This window comes from Blennius ocellaris (assembly GCF_963422515.1).
Source record: "Blennius ocellaris genome assembly, chromosome: 17".
In the NCBI taxonomy this organism is placed as follows: domain Eukaryota; kingdom Metazoa; phylum Chordata; class Actinopteri; order Blenniiformes; family Blenniidae; genus Blennius; species Blennius ocellaris.
Window position 1 is genome coordinate 6,557,138 of NC_137666.1, and position 19,046 is coordinate 6,576,183.

The window sequence follows — 19,046 nt, forward strand, 5'->3', positions numbered from 1 at the left end:
CCAGTGGGACTCTGATACACCTGTCTGCAGCCTGAAGAAATCTGAGTGGGGGGAAGAAAAAAAACGTCAAGTGACTCAATGACACATGCAAAGGGAGCAGAAGGAAATTTGGGACTGTTAGTCAATGTATAGCCTTTAAAAAACAAACCATAGTAATATTATAACTGAACAGTTCCTAACAGTTCTGCTGAATGAGGCGATAGTTTGATGGTGTTTTGAAACAATTACTACTACTTCTCAACAGAGAGGCATCTAATGTATCCAAAATGTTCCCACTCCTAGTTGTCATTCGGGTATAGTCTCTTTCTCTCTCTCTCTCTTTCTCTCTCTCTCTCATTAACTTGTACAGCGACATTGTATGGTAATCAACATCAGACTGATTTTAAATAATCACATCAGGCCTCATTGTAGTATTCACATCTGCAAGGACCTGCTGGGGTTTTGAAAGTACTTTGACTGTCAGCCTGATGGTATCTTTAACCTGTCATCGTGGGGAAGTGCAATAAAACCTTCCCCATCACCTAGCGTTGAATCCTGCCCTCCCCTGCTATGTAGGACGAAGGGGTCGAGTCAGACGACCTGAAGAAAGACCTCCCCCTCATGCCTCCGCCACCTGATTCCAGCAGCATGAAGCTGACCATCAGAGAGATTTGGTTCAGTTTCGCCGCACCCACTAACGTGCGTTCACCTTCAGAGGCCATCTCAAGGTACGGCGGCAGGTGGCGGCGCCTCTTCACTCCAACAAACACTGCAAGCTCTAAAATGGCACCACTGTTCAGACGACAAATTGATGATTTGGTGTTTGTTTTACTGGTTTTTGAAAAACATACAAGTGTAAACATTGGGTGTGTTTGTGTGCGTGTGTGTAGGCAGCTGAATCTGCTCAGTACGGCCACGCCGGCCATCGGGGCCTGGTTGGTCCCCATCGACCAGCTCAAATCTTCCCTCCGCAAGCTGGACATGGAGGGCACTCTGCGCGTGTGTGCCGTTATGGGCTGCATCATGACAGAAGCCCTCGAGGTCAGTAGCCAACAGTATACGAAGACATACACGTACACATATACATACACATATACACTCTATCCAGCATGAACAAGCTGATCAATCGAATCTCTTCAGTAAAGTTTCAGCCTTTTAGCATTTCCTGTATAGTTTCTTTGATGTTTCTCCTGTCTTCGTTGACATCCTTCCAACAGAAAAAGAGCATCCACATCCCAATCAGAAGCAAGTACAACCGCGTGACCAAACGAGCCCGCTACCTGCACGAGAATCCTTCCTGTATGCTCTGTAACATCCTGCACCGCTACTTGCAACAAGCCGACTACTCTGTCATCGAGGAAGCCACCATGGTGAGTGATGAGCCCTCGACTTTCCTGAATCCTACAAAGCACTCCGCTTCTATATGTGTGGTGTAAAGGCTAATGTAATTAAGCTATATTGGCCAAAAAAGTTTAAAGAACAGGCAATTAGAGTAAACGGTCCTAAGTGCTGTTGGCTCCCCTTCACTTGTTTAATGAATCCATTGGAGTGAAACTGTGGCAGTAATCCAGTTTTTTTTTTTTTTTTTTTTTTTTTATTCTCCTGTCTCACAAGAATGATGGCGTCCCAGCCCTGGTGACTCTAAAGAAAGGTCTGGTAGCTTTGGCCAGGCAGTGGATGAAATTCATTGTGGTGACTCAGGGTTTCAAGGCCATTGGCTTGATGAGGCCCAACCAGGTAACCAAATCCAAGGAGCCCCAGGAGAGCACAGGTGACACAGTGCTGGGCCTGGACAATGGCGCTGCCTTGCAGAGCGACACCAGCGCCGACGGTGCCGAATTTGAATTCGACGCAGGTGGGGAAACTTTCAGCGTGCTAATGTTATTGTGAGCCGCCCATCTGTTGGCACAGATGGGCCGTGAAATTCTTAACCTTTACTTCCTCACTGTGTGCGCAGACTGTTATCACTTGCTTAGTACCGAGGAGATGCAGAACTTGGGCAGTCGTATTTTTATTTATTTATTTATTTATTTATTACAATGTTTATCGAGGAGTTTTTATTTGATGTCATTATTGTGAAGCCACAGTGAGTGAACATACCATGCTCCTGGAGGGAGCATGCAGCCGTCCCCCGCCCAAAGAAGCCAACCCAGGGCCCGTCAGCGGAGTGGAGATCATGAGGAAGCTATCCAAGTCCCACACTCACAGCGAGTCTGCACTCAGGATAAAGGTACGAGTTTGCTATTTGGGCTGGTTGACCTATTTATGTCCCATTATCTAATAATCATAGTTTTAACACAAACCCACACATTTTAAAGCAGTGCATAGCAAAAAAAAACAAAAACAAAAAAGTGTAAATATTTTCTTTTTTTTCTTGGTCCTCTGTGATAGAAAATGGAATATCAATGGGCTGCTCATTGAAAAAAATTAAAATAAAACAGGCGATGAAGTCCTTGAGCTTCGTCCCGTCATTTTTTCAGGACATTTTAAAGACCCCTGGTTACCGCCGTAATGAAATTTCAAAACTTTTTCAAAGTAAAGACTAATTGAGTTTACTTGGCTGCATTGTGAAGGTGATTCCATCTTTAGAGAGCCAGAAGAGATTAGAGTTGCCTCTGAGTGGCGACATGACATTCTCCTCTCTTTGCCAAATTAAAGTGGATTGTGTTTATACCATCACTGCTTCTGCTGGGACGTCCAAAACGTATTACCTCAACTTGGGCTTCAACCTCTTCCCTGATGTTGCCAGATCCATTGCATCTCATTCATTGTCATAATTCAAAGGAAAACCCATAAAGTGCAGATGTCACCTTCTCTCAGCAATATATGTATGTATGTGTCTGTCTGTGTCTGTGTCTGTGTCTGTGTCTGTGTCTGTGTCTGTGTCATACCCAGGGCTCCCATCCCTACCAGTCCCTGAGTTACACCAGCGGTGACACGGCAGCTGACTCCCCCGCCCATGTTAGCCGCGCGGGCCTGCCTGCCAAGGACAGCCCCAGGAAGGAGAGCCTCCTGAGCAATCTGACAGGCAGCTTCCGCAGCCTGCACAACCTGCTGGAGGGCACGCCTCAGAGGAACGAGCCGTCTGCCGCTGCCGCAGCCAAGACCAGCTCCCTCACGCGCACAGGTGCTCACATCTTAACATCCAACTCGCTGTTGCTGAAGGTTCTGGTAAACACTGATCAGAAGGACAGTGCAGCTACAATTAATGAAACGTCCCTCAGCTTGTAACTTCAGCCACATTTTAAAACATTAGAATGGAACAATCCACAATCGTGATACATTATCAGCCTCAAATAAACTTCATTTTTCCATTCGAGGAGCTGTGTGTCTGTAGTTTACCTTAACTGTTGCAGCTTTTCCTCATTGTTCATAGATTTTAGTTTCAGGTAAAGCTAACATCAAGTTTATGTCGTTTATGTTTTTGTTTTGTTTTTTTAACTTGGAAAGTGTACTTGGAATTATGTGCTTGTCATTTCTGCTCCAACACTGACCTCTACTGTTCAGCGATGTGAAGAACAACAAAGTACACTTTTTTTTTAACCTCAATGTTCAAACCACCGACTGTCGACTATATTAAAATGGTAAAAGCGTTTCAGCAGACATGATAATGTTTTCGTTTTTAGTTCTCACGGTAACAAACATTAAAAAAAGAAACAACAGCCAGAAATAAAATTTGTTTACTGGAGTTATTCACTTCATGATCCAAAGTGAACTCCACCTTCTTGTTGCTCAGGGACCGACATGCTCACTGAGCACCCGCTGCTGTCGGAGCCATCCTCGGTCAGCTTCTATAACTGGATGTCCAACGCCGTGGGCAACAGGACCGGGGCCGGAGTCCAGGAGTCCCCGGTCAGCCGCTCGCAGCACAACAGCCTGCAGACAGGTCAGTCCGTGTAGGGTTTGCTGAGTTTTGCAAAATGTAACAATTGATTTCTCATCAACTCATCTGTGTCTATTTGCTGGTGCTTTATAGTGCTGTTGAAGTAAACACTGATATCTAACACCTTTTTGCTCGTTAGTATCGTTCCACCTGAGGACTTTTCTGTGATTTCCATCTAATACTGTTTTAATAGACTCGCTGGATTCGCTTGTCAACCACTACCAGTACCAACCACTATCGGTTGACATCCCCGAAGGAGGTCAGGGATTGTTGTTCAGTGTTGTGCTGACGGTGTTAGTTAATTGTCTAGCCAGCAGCTGTGTACGACCCTCATTAGTTTCATAGTCCCCTAGTAGATTAGAACAACCCTTGGACCTGGTGAGCTGTTGATGAGAGAGCCAATGTCATCCAGTTATAGTGGAAGCAACATGATTGGAGAATTAATAGGATGAAAAATGCAGCCGTCCTGAGCAGCAGTTTGCACTGCTGTTAAATACATTCATACGTGAGAGTTTAAATTGTTGATGGAACTTGATTCATAAACAAACGGCCCACACCAAAGTCTTTTTCATAAACTCCAAAAATGCAGCTTAATCTGTTTTTGAAGTGTTAATGGACATGTATGTTAGCTTTATAAATATACTTGATCATTAGTTCTTCGTCCACTACATTATTATAAACACCAGGTTCACCAGGTTCACCAGGTTCAGTGGACAGTCACGGTTTATGTGCAGTTACAGGCTGAATGAACCCACTGTCTGTAATTAGCTGGTGCTTAGTAACATGTTTTTTGCTTTTTTTAAGGGGGGTGGGGGGAAAGAAAGAAAAGTAACCCATTGCATCACCCAATGCCGAAAGTGATTTTCACCTCATCTTGCAGTGGGAGAAAATGCAATGTTGTCGTTTTTAGCACACACACACACGCACGCCCAGTATGAGCATAGTGCGGAACAGATGACGGATACCTATCATCAGCGAGCTTCTCATCACTTCTGCACATGTCACACAGCTGTTCCAAATAAATGCGTCGCAGCAAGTAAACACCAGGCCGTCTTAGATCATTTCCTGTAAACAGCTGACACAAGATATTCAGACAGAACAAAGGAACAGCAGGTGTGTGCAAGGAATTACATGTGGTACTGCTCACAAAGTTTTGGTGCTTTGACAACTTTTTATTTCTCCTTCCTACGATAGAGCTGTGCTTTCTACACTTCACAATCAAGGTCTTTGTGTTGAAATTTGCATGAATTTCAAAGCGCTTGAAACTGACTGATTAACACTCATTTGAATTGAAACAAAAGGGAAAGTCTGCCATAATCCCTTTTAGGACTCATCATTATGTTTCATTAACCGTAACCGTTGAAATGACTGCACAGAAAAAGGATGTCAGCTTCAGCTGTAAGAACAGTCTCCTTTTGAATTGGAGAGCACAAGGCTAAAAATGAATCGAATAACATTGATGATGGAGCACATCTCTTTCGTCATCCATGAAGAGCAGAAGTAACCCTTTATGCTTTAGTTCAACTTCAGAGCTTGAGCTTTTTAGCTTTTATTTGAGTAAAAAGTTGAATCAATCATTGGTGCCCTTTTACAAGTTTACTTTGTCTTTTTTCTCCAAGTTTCTATGAGTCAACTTTAGTAAAAAATTGTGTTATTTTCCAACTTCTTCCCAAATGTCCTCCAGTGAGGAAATTTGTAGGTCCTCACATAGAAAAGTCAGAGCTTTTGTTTCTTACTAATATTTTTAAAATATCATTTTTTTCTCCATGAATTTGTTGTATTATGGGATCTTAATTTGGATTCCGAATCATATGTCTTGTTTCTTTTTTTGAAGACCGCTATGAACATTTCCCAGCAATACTGGAAAAATGTGGGAAAAAAGGGATTTAATAACTATTTAAACCTTCTAAATCTTCTTTGGCAGCAATAACCTGACCTAAGCTCACCCAGTGGCTTCTGATCAAAGCAGAACGGCTACTCTGACATTATCCCATACGAAACAATCCCTTCATGCATTTGGCTATTATTTGTCTTTAGATTTGATTTGGTTGCCTCGCTCAGTGAAAGTAGCTCTAAATCTGTTTTAAATCCGGCTTTACTGATCATTTGAATCATTAGTAATGGGTCATTCCTCTTTTTATTGCCTGAGATGGATGAATAGTTGTCATTTTAGAATAGTATGAGTGGTATTAGGTTAGGCACATCATGTCTATATTTCTGACTTAGATCAATTTCTTTATGAAGTCATACTTATTTTTCCTCCTGTTTATTGCTAAACCTTTAATATACTGGATACACTTATAGCACTTTTTCATTCCTCCCTTCAACGACAGTTAACACAATACACAATAGCTTGGGAATGATCATTTCTAAACCAGGGTTCCAGTTTTGTCCTTATATCAAAGTATACTATGTGATGGGATATGACTGGGATGAGGCGGCTGCTCTATAAAATCCCATGTGACTAGGTCTGTAGCTGAGTGATGGGAGAATGTTAAGATGTTTCTTTCACCTCCTGCTAGAATATATGGGTGACGTTTAGAATCCAGTGATGTCACTTATTCGTACCCCTTCTGCTCCTTTCTCCTCTCCTCCCACTCGCCCGCTCACTCACAATCTGCCGCTCTCTGCATTTATTCATTTCTCCTCACGGCAGTGTATTCTTCGTCCGAGAAAATCGATCTTGCCTTCATCATGCAGAGCAGTTGTGGGTCCATTTTTCGATGTGTGTAATGACTGGATACATGGCCAAGACGATTAAGTTTGTCATTACCTGTCCGTCCAGGTGTGAGCCAACGACGGCACAACAAATTAGCAACAGCAGTTCCTCACAGACAAATTAAGTGAAAGTGTGAAGCGAAAGTGGCTGTTTACTGTTCCAAATTGCGCATTAAATGGTCATAAAGTCCCTGTTAACACTTTCTGTTGCCTTCATTGTATTTCATTCAACCATGCTCTTAATGAGGTGCTGAAGTGTTGAACTCTAGTACCCGACCGCTTTACTCACTGCTGGTTATACATGTCTGCTGCTGCCGCCTGATACTCACCTGCGCAGGAAAACATGATTGCAAGAAAAATGCAACCTCCAAGTCACGCCCTGCCCTCCACCACATGTTTGAATGAAAGGGGTTGCAAGTTAATGACACACTGCGGTAACATCTCAGACAGCTATTCCTGATGTGAATGATCATTAAAACTGTGTGTGATTACCGCACTTGGGAAAAACACCTGGTGAGCACTATCCACCATCGGGTAATGTTGGCAGGCTCACACTTGCGGACATATCGCACTGATTTTATTTAAGTCTCTACTATGGTGGCATTTCATTCAAGTATTAGCAGGGGGGACATTTGGATTCAGTATTGTGACTTATCTGTGGAACTTGCAGGAATAAAGGTGTTCAAAATTGTCAAGATTTGTGGGAATGAATGCTGCAATATCCTCTTTCTCTGTCAGTTTTAAAGGCCCTCATTTCAAAATGAAATACTTTTACCATCTCATAAATGGCCCAGCCTTAGTCCAAGTCAGTTTTTATAGAGTTTTTAGTGTCCTGGGTCGTTTTCCTGTCTTTAAAGTTGTTTTACTTTACTTCACAGATTCGTCAGCCAAGAGTAAGTTTTATTCATCAATATTGTTTGGACTAAGGTTCTGAAAATAACAGTGAAAGAAGAATGGAAGTTGATTTTCTGAGGGACGATTCATTGGTTTATTTACATATTTGAAATGTGAACATTCAAAATAAAAAATTAAATAGAATAAAAAAACACTTTAGACTATGATAAGTTGATTTGCCCCATTCTTAATTCTCCTTCTGCTTTAGTATTTTGATTGGTCTGAGACTTTAAAGCTCGACAATTGAGGTGTGGAGGCTGAATGAGAAAGGGATAGAGTGGGCGGGCCCAGAGGAGCTACTCCACTTTGAAGCCTCTGTAAATCAGGATATTGTAGTTTTAATCTGAAATTGGCTGAAATTGTTATATTTATGAAATCACGAGGGGGGGGGGGGGGGGAAACAGTTTCTCCAGATTTTTAATCACACATATCCCAATTCTGTTCCTCTGTTACCGTCAGGAGGGACGTGTAACCTACCCACCATCCCCTCAGCATCAGACTTCAATACTGTGCTGTCCAGCGACCAGAACACGCTGGATGGGACCCACTCCCAGCATTCCCAGCACAGTACCAGCCAGGACGACATAGCTGACATCGAGGAGGGAAACCAGTGCCCAGCTGCTGTTCAGCTGGCGGATGCTCAGGTGATCGCCATAGATCATTTTTTTATTAGGTCTGTTAGTTTGAAAGCAGGCAACAATATTGTGGCTCAAACTGTGGTCATAACTGACTTCCTGAATAGTAAATGAGACAATAATGAACTGTGCTGTGATGGAGTGCAGTACTATGATTTGCTACTAACTCACACAAACTCAGTCTGCAGTCTCTGCCAAAAAGCCTGCATCATAATCTCTTTCCCACCCCCTCAGGTTGTGTTCAAGCCTTTGCTGAGCTACACCGGCATCCAAGCCCAAGACACCACTCCTCTCAGCTACAAGATGTATTTTGGAGAGCACCTGTCTTTTTCTGGCAACTTGGAGTGTCTCCGGGCAGACATCGTGGACTCGGACACATCAAAGGAGCGCAAAAACAAGCGATCCAAGAGGTAAAATGATTGTGAAATCAAATATAATCATTACTCCAGTGCTTCCCAAACTTTTTCCTCGAGATAGTTATCCTCAGTTTGCCTCTAAGAATGACAGCAGACCTGCCCCATCCAGTGGCTGATTCTACAAATAATTAGAGTGAAGAGAAACTGTGTTGGCCACAAAAGGAAGAGCCCTGGGCAGTTTTCCCGGTTAACTACATCTTAGATAGTGAATAAAACTGATTCCACACTCTGCAAGTCTACAAACTCGCAGACAAACCTCTCCTACACATCTTCTCTGGTGCCCCATCTACGACATCTGTGTGGGAATAGCTACTTCACACCATGAAAAACCAAGTGTTGATAATTACCAGTTCCGCTTGTAGCTTGCAGTGTTTTATTTTTCCTTCTGTTTTAACATTTAGTTTTCCTTCTTTGCGCAGACAAGGCATGATCAACCTGCCTCCTCTTGAGTTCAAGCCAGCGCTCCTCATTGAGACATTCAGCGTGAACGCGGTAGTGATGGAGAAGTCCACCAGCACCCCGCAGGGCCCCTCGGCTGTCCCGCTCTCCTTTCACGACCTCAACCGCCGCCACTACAACACATTCCACTGTGACTTCACCACGGCCTGCCAGGCCATCAGCCAGCGTGTGGACATGGCCCTGGTGCGCCTCATCCACCAGTTCAGCACCATGATCGACGACATCAAGGCCACTCAGACCGACATCAAGCTGAGTCGCTACACCGCCGGCTCAGCCTCTCCGACGCCCACCTTTAAGGCGCGTCCATACCGCCACTTTCGGTCCTCGGACTTCAGCCGCAGCTCCCGCGGCAGCCTGAACGGGGCGGGCCGCAGCGGGACCCAAACCCTGAAGAGCAAGCGTGGGGCAGGAGGTGGAGGAGGAGGAGGTGGAGCAGGAGGTGGAGCAGGGATGTCTGGTGGTGTACCTCCAAACGGACCTCCGTCGGGCATGGACACTCTGGGCAGGCGGGAGCCCAGAGGACGCAGCTCCCTGGGACGCTCAGAGCGACGCACCTCCAAGGTAAAAACAAGTTGCGAACCACGTCTGTGTGATTGAGGATGGATGTAACCTTCTGCTTTCTTTAGTGGGGCCAACTCATGGAACTCATCAGTCAACTAATCGTCCACTAGTTCTGATCGAACAAAGTTCAAATCTAAACAGTGAAGCTCAAAAATTGACATTATTGAAGGAACAAAATTGCATATGCAATAAGAAAACATGGCATTGACACAGTAAGGTTGTTACTGTGAAGGCATGAACTTTGAACAGGCTCTAATGGTTAATTTTTCAATCTAGTGAACTTAAGCTTTGGCACACGTGCACTAACATGAGTTAACTAAATACAAGATGTAGATACATGCAAATCAAAAGAAGATTTACTGATTAGAGGCTGATTTGTAATATTCGGATGTAGTATGGATGTACATTCTGAATATAGATTGAAATAATAACTGCTTCTGATATGCAGCTTCATTGAGGGGTGCTTGTCAGTCAATTAAAAAAACAATCATAAAGAAGTTTTCAGTCACATCATATTGCTGAGCCATTGAAGGCCTTAAACTTTGATTATATGAAAACTGCAGATTGATGCCATCAGATATTGTAAAAGTACTTAAGTTATCAGACATGGTGTAAAAAAAAAAAATGTGGTTACATTAGCAGCACATCAGAAAGGGGCACGTTCTCCTTTCATACTCTAGAGGGAGCCATCAGATCAGCAGATCTGTGCCATGAACTTGAAGCACGGTCTGATCTCATGTTTTTAAAAGAAAAGTCTGATCGCCAGAGAGATCACATGCAGGACTTAAAGAAATGCTGTATAAATACTTCTGCGTGGTTATTTTGTCTGAGCAGTCGGAGCCTCAGCCTCATGCTGTGAAGTGCTCGGTGCTCTTTGAAATTGCCTTTTTTCAAAAGTTGCGGGGAGGGATGGAGGATTATTTCCCCGCTGTTCTGCCTGCTGAAGAAAGCTTCCTGTAAACCACAGTGTGTGTTCTCATTAGGTGGGACGGCCTTCACAGGCCGCCGCTTCACAACCATCCAGTGACAGCAAGCAGCAGGCCAATAAAAACAGAGCAAATCTGCTCTGCCTGTTTATTTACCCCTCGGCAATGTCGTGCATATTGTGACATTTCTGTTTGTGTCATAACGTGACGTCTCCAGGTGTCAAGGAAGGGCTCCCGTGACGTCGCCGACCACATGGCAATCCAGATGGACGACTCGGACTCCATCACAGTGTCAGAGCAGAGCGAGCCATCAGCGGAATGTTGGCAGAACATGTACAAGCTGCTCAACTTCTACTCCCTCATCTCCGATCCCACCGGCATCCTGGAGAAAAGCTCCCCGGAGAACTGCCTTTCAGGTGGAAATCAGCTTTCAGTAGCCATCCATTCCTCCGTTTCACTCCCTTTAACTGTGCTGTCCTGCCTCACTCTTCCCTCCTGCCTTTGTCTTCCTTCATTCCTCGTGTTTTCACGTCCCCCCCGCTGCGTTTTTAGTTTTCTTCTTCCCCATCTGCTTCCTCCACTCTGCCATCTATGTTCGTCTGTTACCCCTCACCACTTTATTTCCACTTTATTCGTGACACTCGCAGGGAAAACTAGTATCCCCAAAGTCCAGACTGAGGAATGTTTCATAAAAGAAATGCAAATTGGTCTTTTATAAAATGTCCAAAGTCACAGAAAAACAAGAACAAAAAAGTTGTAGAACAGACATGTTTCAAGGCAAAAGGAGAAACTGAGCTGAAAATGTATTCTGGACACAACAATTGTTCTCTAATATTTGGTGGCAGTGTCTTGTTGTACATGTCTGCTGCTAGTTTCTGACACTCATCCACCAAGAAGCATTCATGCTCATATTTTTAGTTTCTGTAGCCAAATATGTGATTTGGGTAGAAATGACTGTGTCCAGACTAACATTTCTTTTTGGTTTTACTTTGTTGTTCTTGTTTTTCAACCACTTTGGGATCAAATATTTATACGAAACTAACAAGTTAAAAAAAGGATTATATATTGCAGCAGATAAGTCAGAAGAAACTCGCATTGTGATGTTGCATAATAACTCGTCTTCGAATGATTTTTCTTTCAAAATGACAAAGTTCTAAACTTCTGTTGGGGATTCATTGTAGAATTGTCAAAAAAGTGCAACAATAAAATCTATCTTTACCCTTGCATCATCGTTATCAGTTGTTGTACATCGTGACTTCAATCAGTAAAAAATTAGGATGTTTAGTTATTACTGCTGGTCACGGAGGTTCCATTCCGGATTCTTCCTCCTTTTTTTATCCTACAATGGAGCAAGTGTTTATGACCTCCTGCTAATGAAAATAACTAGGAGGAGGAATAAGTAGAGCAGAGGGGAGGCATGTATACCCTCGGATGAGTAGTTAATACCCAATTATAACTGTGGCGCTGGACTTTTCCTTCTGTGTCACAGTTGATGTTTGTGTTATTTCTTAATTTGGTTTCACTTCATCCTGATGGGATATCTTGCGGTTGTTGTGACCCCCACATTTCCCCAAGGAGACCATTAAATGTATCACAGGAGGCTGTGAGGGCTGGAAATGGTTTCGCCATTCTTGGCTCACTGAGAGAAAGACTTCCTCTGAAGCTAAAACTGCTCTCAACTTTTCTTTTTTTTTTCCTGTGGTGTAGATGTCATCAAACTAATGTAGGTCAATTAGTGAGCAATGAACAGGCTACTTGCTTAAACAATCCACCCATTCGGAAATCGAGTAACGTCGTGCTTCGCTGATGCTTTTCTTCCCACCCGTCCATTTCTTTATGCAGAAGGTGGGCGTCGCCCCTCTGAACCTTTCTGTAAGGTGATCTTCGAGAACGAGCAGCAGGAGCAAGCCACGCCCAACAAGCCACCGGGCGCCGGTGGGAGGCGGCGCAGCCTGGTGAGCTCTGAGCCGCAGCACGTCACGCTCATTGTGTTCGGGATCGGGATGGTGAACCGCACGCACCTGGAGGCAGACATCGGCGGGCTGACTATGGAGGCCGAGCTTAAGAAGATCCACGGAAGCTTCACCCTGAAGGAGAAGATGAAAGGTGAGGCCATGTGCTGAAAATAGTCCAGACTGCAGCTTAAGTGTCAATTCTTCAACTTTGTATGGCCACTTTTCATGCTGGTCAGAGTGCATCACAGACGAATAATAAGATAGAATGAGAGGAACAAAGCAGGGATTAAAAACTACGAATAAAAACTCGAGATGAAAATCAAGAATCATTAAATCTTAGAGAACTAAAGCCGCATTAAAGATAGGTTGAGAGTATAAATAACCAAAGTAGAATATTTAAATGACAAAAAAGTCAGTGAAAAAGAATATATATATATATATATATATATATATATATATATAAAATACTACTTTTCCTTACCCCTACCTCCCATTCTTTTTATACCATAAATCAAGTCTTCAAATCAGACTCAAGCAGACCAGTACTCTTAAAGCTCTAACAGGACACTCAACACGCATTATAGACAAAAACAGCACCTGGATTCTCTTGAATTGTTTCAATGAAGTATTTTAAATTTTGCTCTCACAATATTCAGTGAAAATGTCAGTGCAAAGAATTCAATACAATTTAAAGACACCGGCCTTGAAGTATACACTCCTGACTTTGAAATTATTCACATTGAACAGCTTAACATTCGTAACCTTTTTAAATAAATACTGAGAGGAATAAAAGAATTGGAGCATCATGTTTCTGTGATGATTAGAAGTGACACATTTTTTTAGCTTGTGTGTAACATTTTTCTTCACAGAACAAATAAAGCCAGTCTTTATGAGACCTTTACTCAACTGGATGTGCTTCACTTTTCCTTGTGTGGAGCTGAGCATTTACAAAAGTATTTGGTGTAGCTCTTTAGAGTTTGAGAGTCTTCTCAGCTCAAACTTAAAACACGATATACAGTCCGCCGATTGCATTCGTGTATATTTATATCACACCGGAGTTGGACTACAACTGCTCTGAGACCACTTCTTACAGCTCTATGTGGACTACTTAACTTAAAACTTGACTCTTTAAAATGAATATAAAGTCTTTGAATCACACCATTCAAACATATAGTTTATAACAGGTTTTAATGGCAAAAAGGAACACAAACGGCATGTTGAGTGTGTTATTGCTATAAGTCTTCATCGTCAGATATTGTACAAGCAAATTATTCAAGTCAAGTATATTCACAATAAAGTGTACAATGTAGTATCTCCACATGTTCACAATCATACCTTATTGACCTTTCAATATGAAAGCTGTTCTCTCATGAGAGACTTCATGTTTTCCGTCCATCGTACGCTATTTGGATTTCTCAAAAAATGTTTCACAAATCTGAAATTCATTCAGCAAACTGTCATCTATAAGAATTGATCCGTGCTCACTATCATTATGCTGCTTGATGTTTCGAATACCAGAAGATGTTTACTCAAACTTTAGTTTTAATTTTTCAACAGCTTGTTGAACTTTTATGTAAAACACCCTTGTCTTGATCAATGTATGGACTTGACAAGAAGATTGATATGTTACTTGATATTCTTACTTGGTAAAAAAAAAAAAAAAAAATTCTTTGATCTGATTAATTTTTTTTTCTGTCCCTCAATGCACGGCAGATATCCTGCACCAGAAAATGACGGAGACGTGTGCGTCAGCTCACATTGGTGGAGTGAACATTGTTCTACTCGAGGGCATCACACCTGACATCCAGTACGTACGCTTTCTCCTTCACTTCAGCTATTTGATGAATGCTGTAGGAGAAAGTTTCTCACTCTTGAAGGATGATGTGAAGAAAAGCCCGCTACAATGGTGAAGGCGTAATTACGCTTAATATTGTAGCCCCAGCTAACGCGTTGAAGTTTATCGATCTCAACTGTTTTCTCGTCAAATTGTCTGTTATACATCGCAATCTCTTGGCTTTCTAATTGGAGCTGTCTGGATGCTGAACCAGGCTTGATTTATTATTTTGTATTCCATCCAAGGTGAAGGATTATTTGATTTCTACTATGCCATTTGCAACACAAGGCCAACCCAGGCCCGACTAAGCTGCACTGAAAACACTTTAACTTGAGATACACAACGTTGCTAAATTAACATTGATTTACGGCAGCTCACTGAGCACATTTTTATATTTCTTTGCAGATAATTCAAACATCTTTCTTCTTTTTTTTTTTTCCTTTTTCTTTTACTGCATGCAACTTCCTCAAAAACCAGCCTTTGTAATCAGGTTATGCGCCTCGTGTGTTTGGATTCAGTTTGTTACTAAAACAGATTTAACAGAGGCTCCCACTGTGAGGGGAAAAGTGAGACTTAATGATGTTTTCATACTGCATACTGCAAACTGTGCCCATCTTTAAACGTAGCTCTTCACTCATTTGTTACTGAAGGGGGATTTTGTTTGATATAAAGGTGGAGCTGTCCTTTGGTTTACTGGTTTATGACTTGCAGCCTCTGGACAACAGGAAGACAATGTATGACACATGCATTTTAACCTGGCAATTTCATTGCATATTTTGGTACTTGTAGAAGGATATAAGTGATAATCGGCATAATCAGTCCTCTTTGTAGTGATTTATTGTTTTTGCTTGATTCTGTGTGACTCTCATAACAATGTATTTCTATATTTACATTGAGAGGGCCATGCAAATGTGACCTTCGCTTCTCGATTGTTTTATCTGGTCAGCTGCACAAGACGCAGCATGTCTCAGCGGAGTGCAACGATTAGGCATTGCTGTTGGCAAGAATATTCGAAGACAAAGCGAGTGTGTAGAATGTGTAAGTGAATATGTTTTTTAAGAATGGTGGCACAAATGACGCTGACCCTGTTTATCATGGGTACATTGCCTGTCCACCATTACCACCATCTGTCACAGCAGTTTTTGGGTCGATCTACATTCCAGACACAGCAGAAGTGAGTAAGATTGTGAAGCTAATGTCAAATTACCCTTACCGAGTGCTACATGCCAGCAGTTATTAGAAAAAAAAGATTGAAATGGTCAGCATATCATTGACTAAGAATTGTTTTGAGCTGCAAAATGGAGAAAAAAAAACCTCGAAATGACAAGAATATTTTACTGTTTTACCTTATTAACCCTGAATTTTTTTCCTAGACGCTTGAATATCAAAAGCAAACATAAAAACCTCACACTAATGCACTAAACAGCTTCTTTCTACCGGGGATCTTGATTTACACTGCCTGACAGCTGTTTCACACTCTGTTCTGTCTTATTTCTTCGCCTTTTAACACTTCCTTGCTTTCTCTTCCAACTACTTTCATAGACTGGAGGATTTCCCAACATCTCCCACCAGCACTGCTAAACAAGAGTTTCTGTATGTTCTGCATTAGTTAACCTAAACAACACAACCACCTTTTGTCGTACATCCTTCATTTGTCTGGGTCACGTGTCTACCATGTGTATTTACAGTCGGTTTCTCAACGGCTTAGATGAAGTGACTGTCATCAAGATGAAGCCATAATAGGGGCCGGATGCTTTGTTTTGAGGGTTAACTAAAGTCCCGACAAAAAGACTCATTTAATTTTGGTAGCAGAATTTTGAGGTATTGTATTGTTTCTTAACATATTTAGGTGTTGAAAAGTCCACACTACAATAAAATGGTTTCTAAAAGAGAATCGATTGCACTAATCCAATTAAAACTATAAATTAAAGTACATATAATTATACATAATCTGCATATATACAGAGGGGTTGGAGTGGATTGGGATGAGATGATCTGTGTGAGAACTTGACACCAAATCCTGACTCGGACATAAAATATAAATATTGTTATGCAACAGAATTGTCTTGTAAAAAGTGATTATTGTGTCACAGTGACGTGATATTATCATTACTACATGCCACATATTGGGTTGTGGGCAACTGCTTTAAAGCGACAGTCCAGAGGAATGTTTGACACATGGTAAATAAACAAATGTCAATATTTTAAAGTAACTACATGTTAATTTTGCTGACAATTACGGAAGCGAGCTGATTCTCAAAATAAGCCAATCCCTCAAACAGCAAACTGTTGCAGCTGGACTGTGAATATATGTGAGCCGATTTGTGTACAGTATCCATGTTCTTTCCGCATCTCATCATCGAACAAAATACTGGAATATCTGTTTGGCATGTCAGCATTTAGAGAAAGTCATCTGAACAGTACATCAGTCATCCTAGGTGAAATGTTTGTCCTCGAATTATACTTTTTTTTTTTTTGGAAGGGAAGCTATGTAGTGCTCATATATGGTGTACGGTTCATTTTTCGTTCTTCCACATTGTGGTTGCTCATTCTCCCTCCCATGAATCTGCATGGTGCTCCTCTGCTTGATTTCCTCTCTCATCCATTCATCAGTCCACTTTATCGCCGGGCTCGGATCTCACTCGTGTGGCTCATCTGGCGTCGTGTTGTGTTTCAGAACTGTGGTCAAATGCAACATCGCCAAGTCTCAGGCCCTGTACAGTGCCCAGCGGGGACTCAAAACCAACAACGCTGCCGTCTTCAAGGTGGGAGCCATCATGATTAACATCCCCCAGCATCCGGCCACTCTGCACAGCATGATGGTCCGCAGCTCCCACCAGCTCTCCAAGCAGATCTCTGATCTCATTCGGCAGCCCTCCAACGCGTATGTCTCTTTTTTTTTTTATTTGCACATCTAAATGATGTAACACTTCAACACTTCTACCTAGCAAAAGAGTGGGTTGCTTATTAAAACAAAGTTTAGACTAGGATTAGTTGGCATACATTGTGGGTTTTACGTCAACAAAGACACGTGTTTTTCTAATCATATATTTCACATTTGACCTGATAGTTTTGTACAAAGCCTCAATGTGGGGTCTCTTGTAACAGTTGAGCGCTTGTGTTGAACCATATGTTTCTTTTGTGTTGCAGTTTTAACAGCTCCACTATTAAACAGCAGACATGCTACGAGTTTATGTCGAGTTTCAAAGTCATTAGTTGAATAGAGGCCTGAGATATTGACAGAAATGTCAGATGTCAATGTCTCTGGTCTCCGCCTCACGTGCAAATTCATTTAATGAATGCATCCTCCAAGCCTTCATACCTCTGGATGCGATTGTTTACTCTATCAAAGTGAAAAGTTAGTACAGCACAGCCACTCTGTTGCCTGCTTTCAGCGCCTGTGTGTGGCCTGTTTCCATGGCAATGTTCTGAATTATGTTAATATATTTATAGAGTTGTAGGTGTGCTCGGGATATTAAAGAACCTGTCTATAATTTGATATTCACTGGAATGTAAGGAGCTATCTGCCAAGCTCTGCATATTAAGGCTCACCTAACTGAATCAAAGCAGTGGTAGCAGTTATTCAGTGTGTGCAGGCCTCCTACACACACTTTACCCCCCCCTCACTTATTTTGGAGTCCTTTAATGGAAAATGTGAAGTGCCACACAGAATCCAGTTCAGACATTAACAGCTAGCATTTGATGGCGCTACCCCCTCTTCACGTATTCAAATCACCGGTTAAGTTGACGGAAGACGGTCTTGACTGCGTAAGTGTGTGTATGTGTTCACAGTCAACCTCCAAACAGGGAGGACACCCCGACTCCACAGCCCTCCGACAAGGCATCCAGCATCAATCAGACCCCCGTGGAAGCCAACGAGTTCCCCCAGCTGCCCGAGGGCCTGGAGAAGAAGCCCATTGTCCTCAAGTTCAGTGCCATGATGGACGGCATCACCATCGGCGCGGCCCTGCTGCCCTCGCTCAAAGCGGAGTATAAAATGGGACGAGTCAAGAGCCACGGCATGACAGGTTTGTAGCTAAACAGAGGAGACACTGATCTTTGCGACTGTGTAAACTCGTAACACATTACTGCCGTTTGGCAACCAAACTCCACAAGATATTATTGAAATCTATAAAAAAAAAAAAAAAAAACCGGCGTCTTATCTCGGATTAAGCAAATGTCTGAGCTGAAGCGTGACTAGATCTTCAAAAGAACCATGGCTCAATAAACCTGCTGACTTAAAAAGCTGTGATTGTCCTCTGTGAATAGAATGCATATAGATATTTAGAGTTTTCATGAAATATGTCTAGTAAGTACACTTTTTAAAGTATCAGTCCCCGAAGGGGGGATTTCTTCACCAAATCAACCCTTCAGTAGGCAAGCAAATAGTGTTGCGCTCGTGGGGTGGGGGGGGGGTTGTCGCAGGGACCCACAGTGCATGTATTTATTAACTTCTATTTAATACCATTACAGCACTTTCTGAGTTGGTAATTTAAGGCAGCTACTTTCCAGCTTAACTAACGATGGAGATGTTATTTAAGAGGTGAGGCTCAAAGATTACTATCCTTGGCATAGTTTTTTCTTCATTATATTCTTCTGCCGGATTCATAGCGAGTATCGTGGTCCGCAGCGAGCAGTGGCTACATGCAAAATTCCATCTGAAATTTTCGAGGGTTTTTTTGTTGCTTCGTTTAGTAGATGTTGGTGGACAAATTGAGGAGGAATGTAAATGTTTTGAATTTAGTGTTTCGTTAGATGACAGTGAAGTGTTCACAGATATCAGGAG

General features: G+C 42.3%; 1 protein-coding gene across 4 annotated transcripts in view; it reads left to right on the forward strand.

Moving 5' to 3' along the window:
• kiaa1109 (KIAA1109) overlaps positions 1-19,046 on the forward strand; it is a 92,845-nt gene that overhangs the window by 39,443 nt on the left and 34,356 nt on the right. For 3 of the 4 annotated variants that reach the window (XM_080513184.1, XM_080513187.1, XM_080513186.1), the window contains exons 39-53: positions 556-707; positions 870-1,020; positions 1,197-1,349; positions 1,594-1,834; positions 2,061-2,209; positions 2,875-3,106; positions 3,716-3,865; positions 7,934-8,118; positions 8,344-8,519; positions 8,945-9,545; positions 10,689-10,887; positions 12,314-12,577; positions 14,140-14,233; positions 16,938-17,144; positions 18,053-18,288. In XM_080513184.1, coding sequence (XP_080369310.1) covers positions 556-707; positions 870-1,020; positions 1,197-1,349; positions 1,594-1,834; positions 2,061-2,209; positions 2,875-3,106; positions 3,716-3,865; positions 7,934-8,118; positions 8,344-8,519; positions 8,945-9,545; positions 10,689-10,887; positions 12,314-12,577; positions 14,140-14,233; positions 16,938-17,144; positions 18,053-18,288 — 3,190 coding nt within the window. The remainder of the gene's footprint in view (positions 1-555; positions 708-869; positions 1,021-1,196; positions 1,350-1,593; positions 1,835-2,060; positions 2,210-2,874; positions 3,107-3,715; positions 3,866-7,933; positions 8,119-8,343; positions 8,520-8,944; positions 9,546-10,688; positions 10,888-12,313; positions 12,578-14,139; positions 14,234-16,937; positions 17,145-18,052; positions 18,289-19,046) is intronic. The other variant, XM_080513185.1, reaches the window with a different exon arrangement.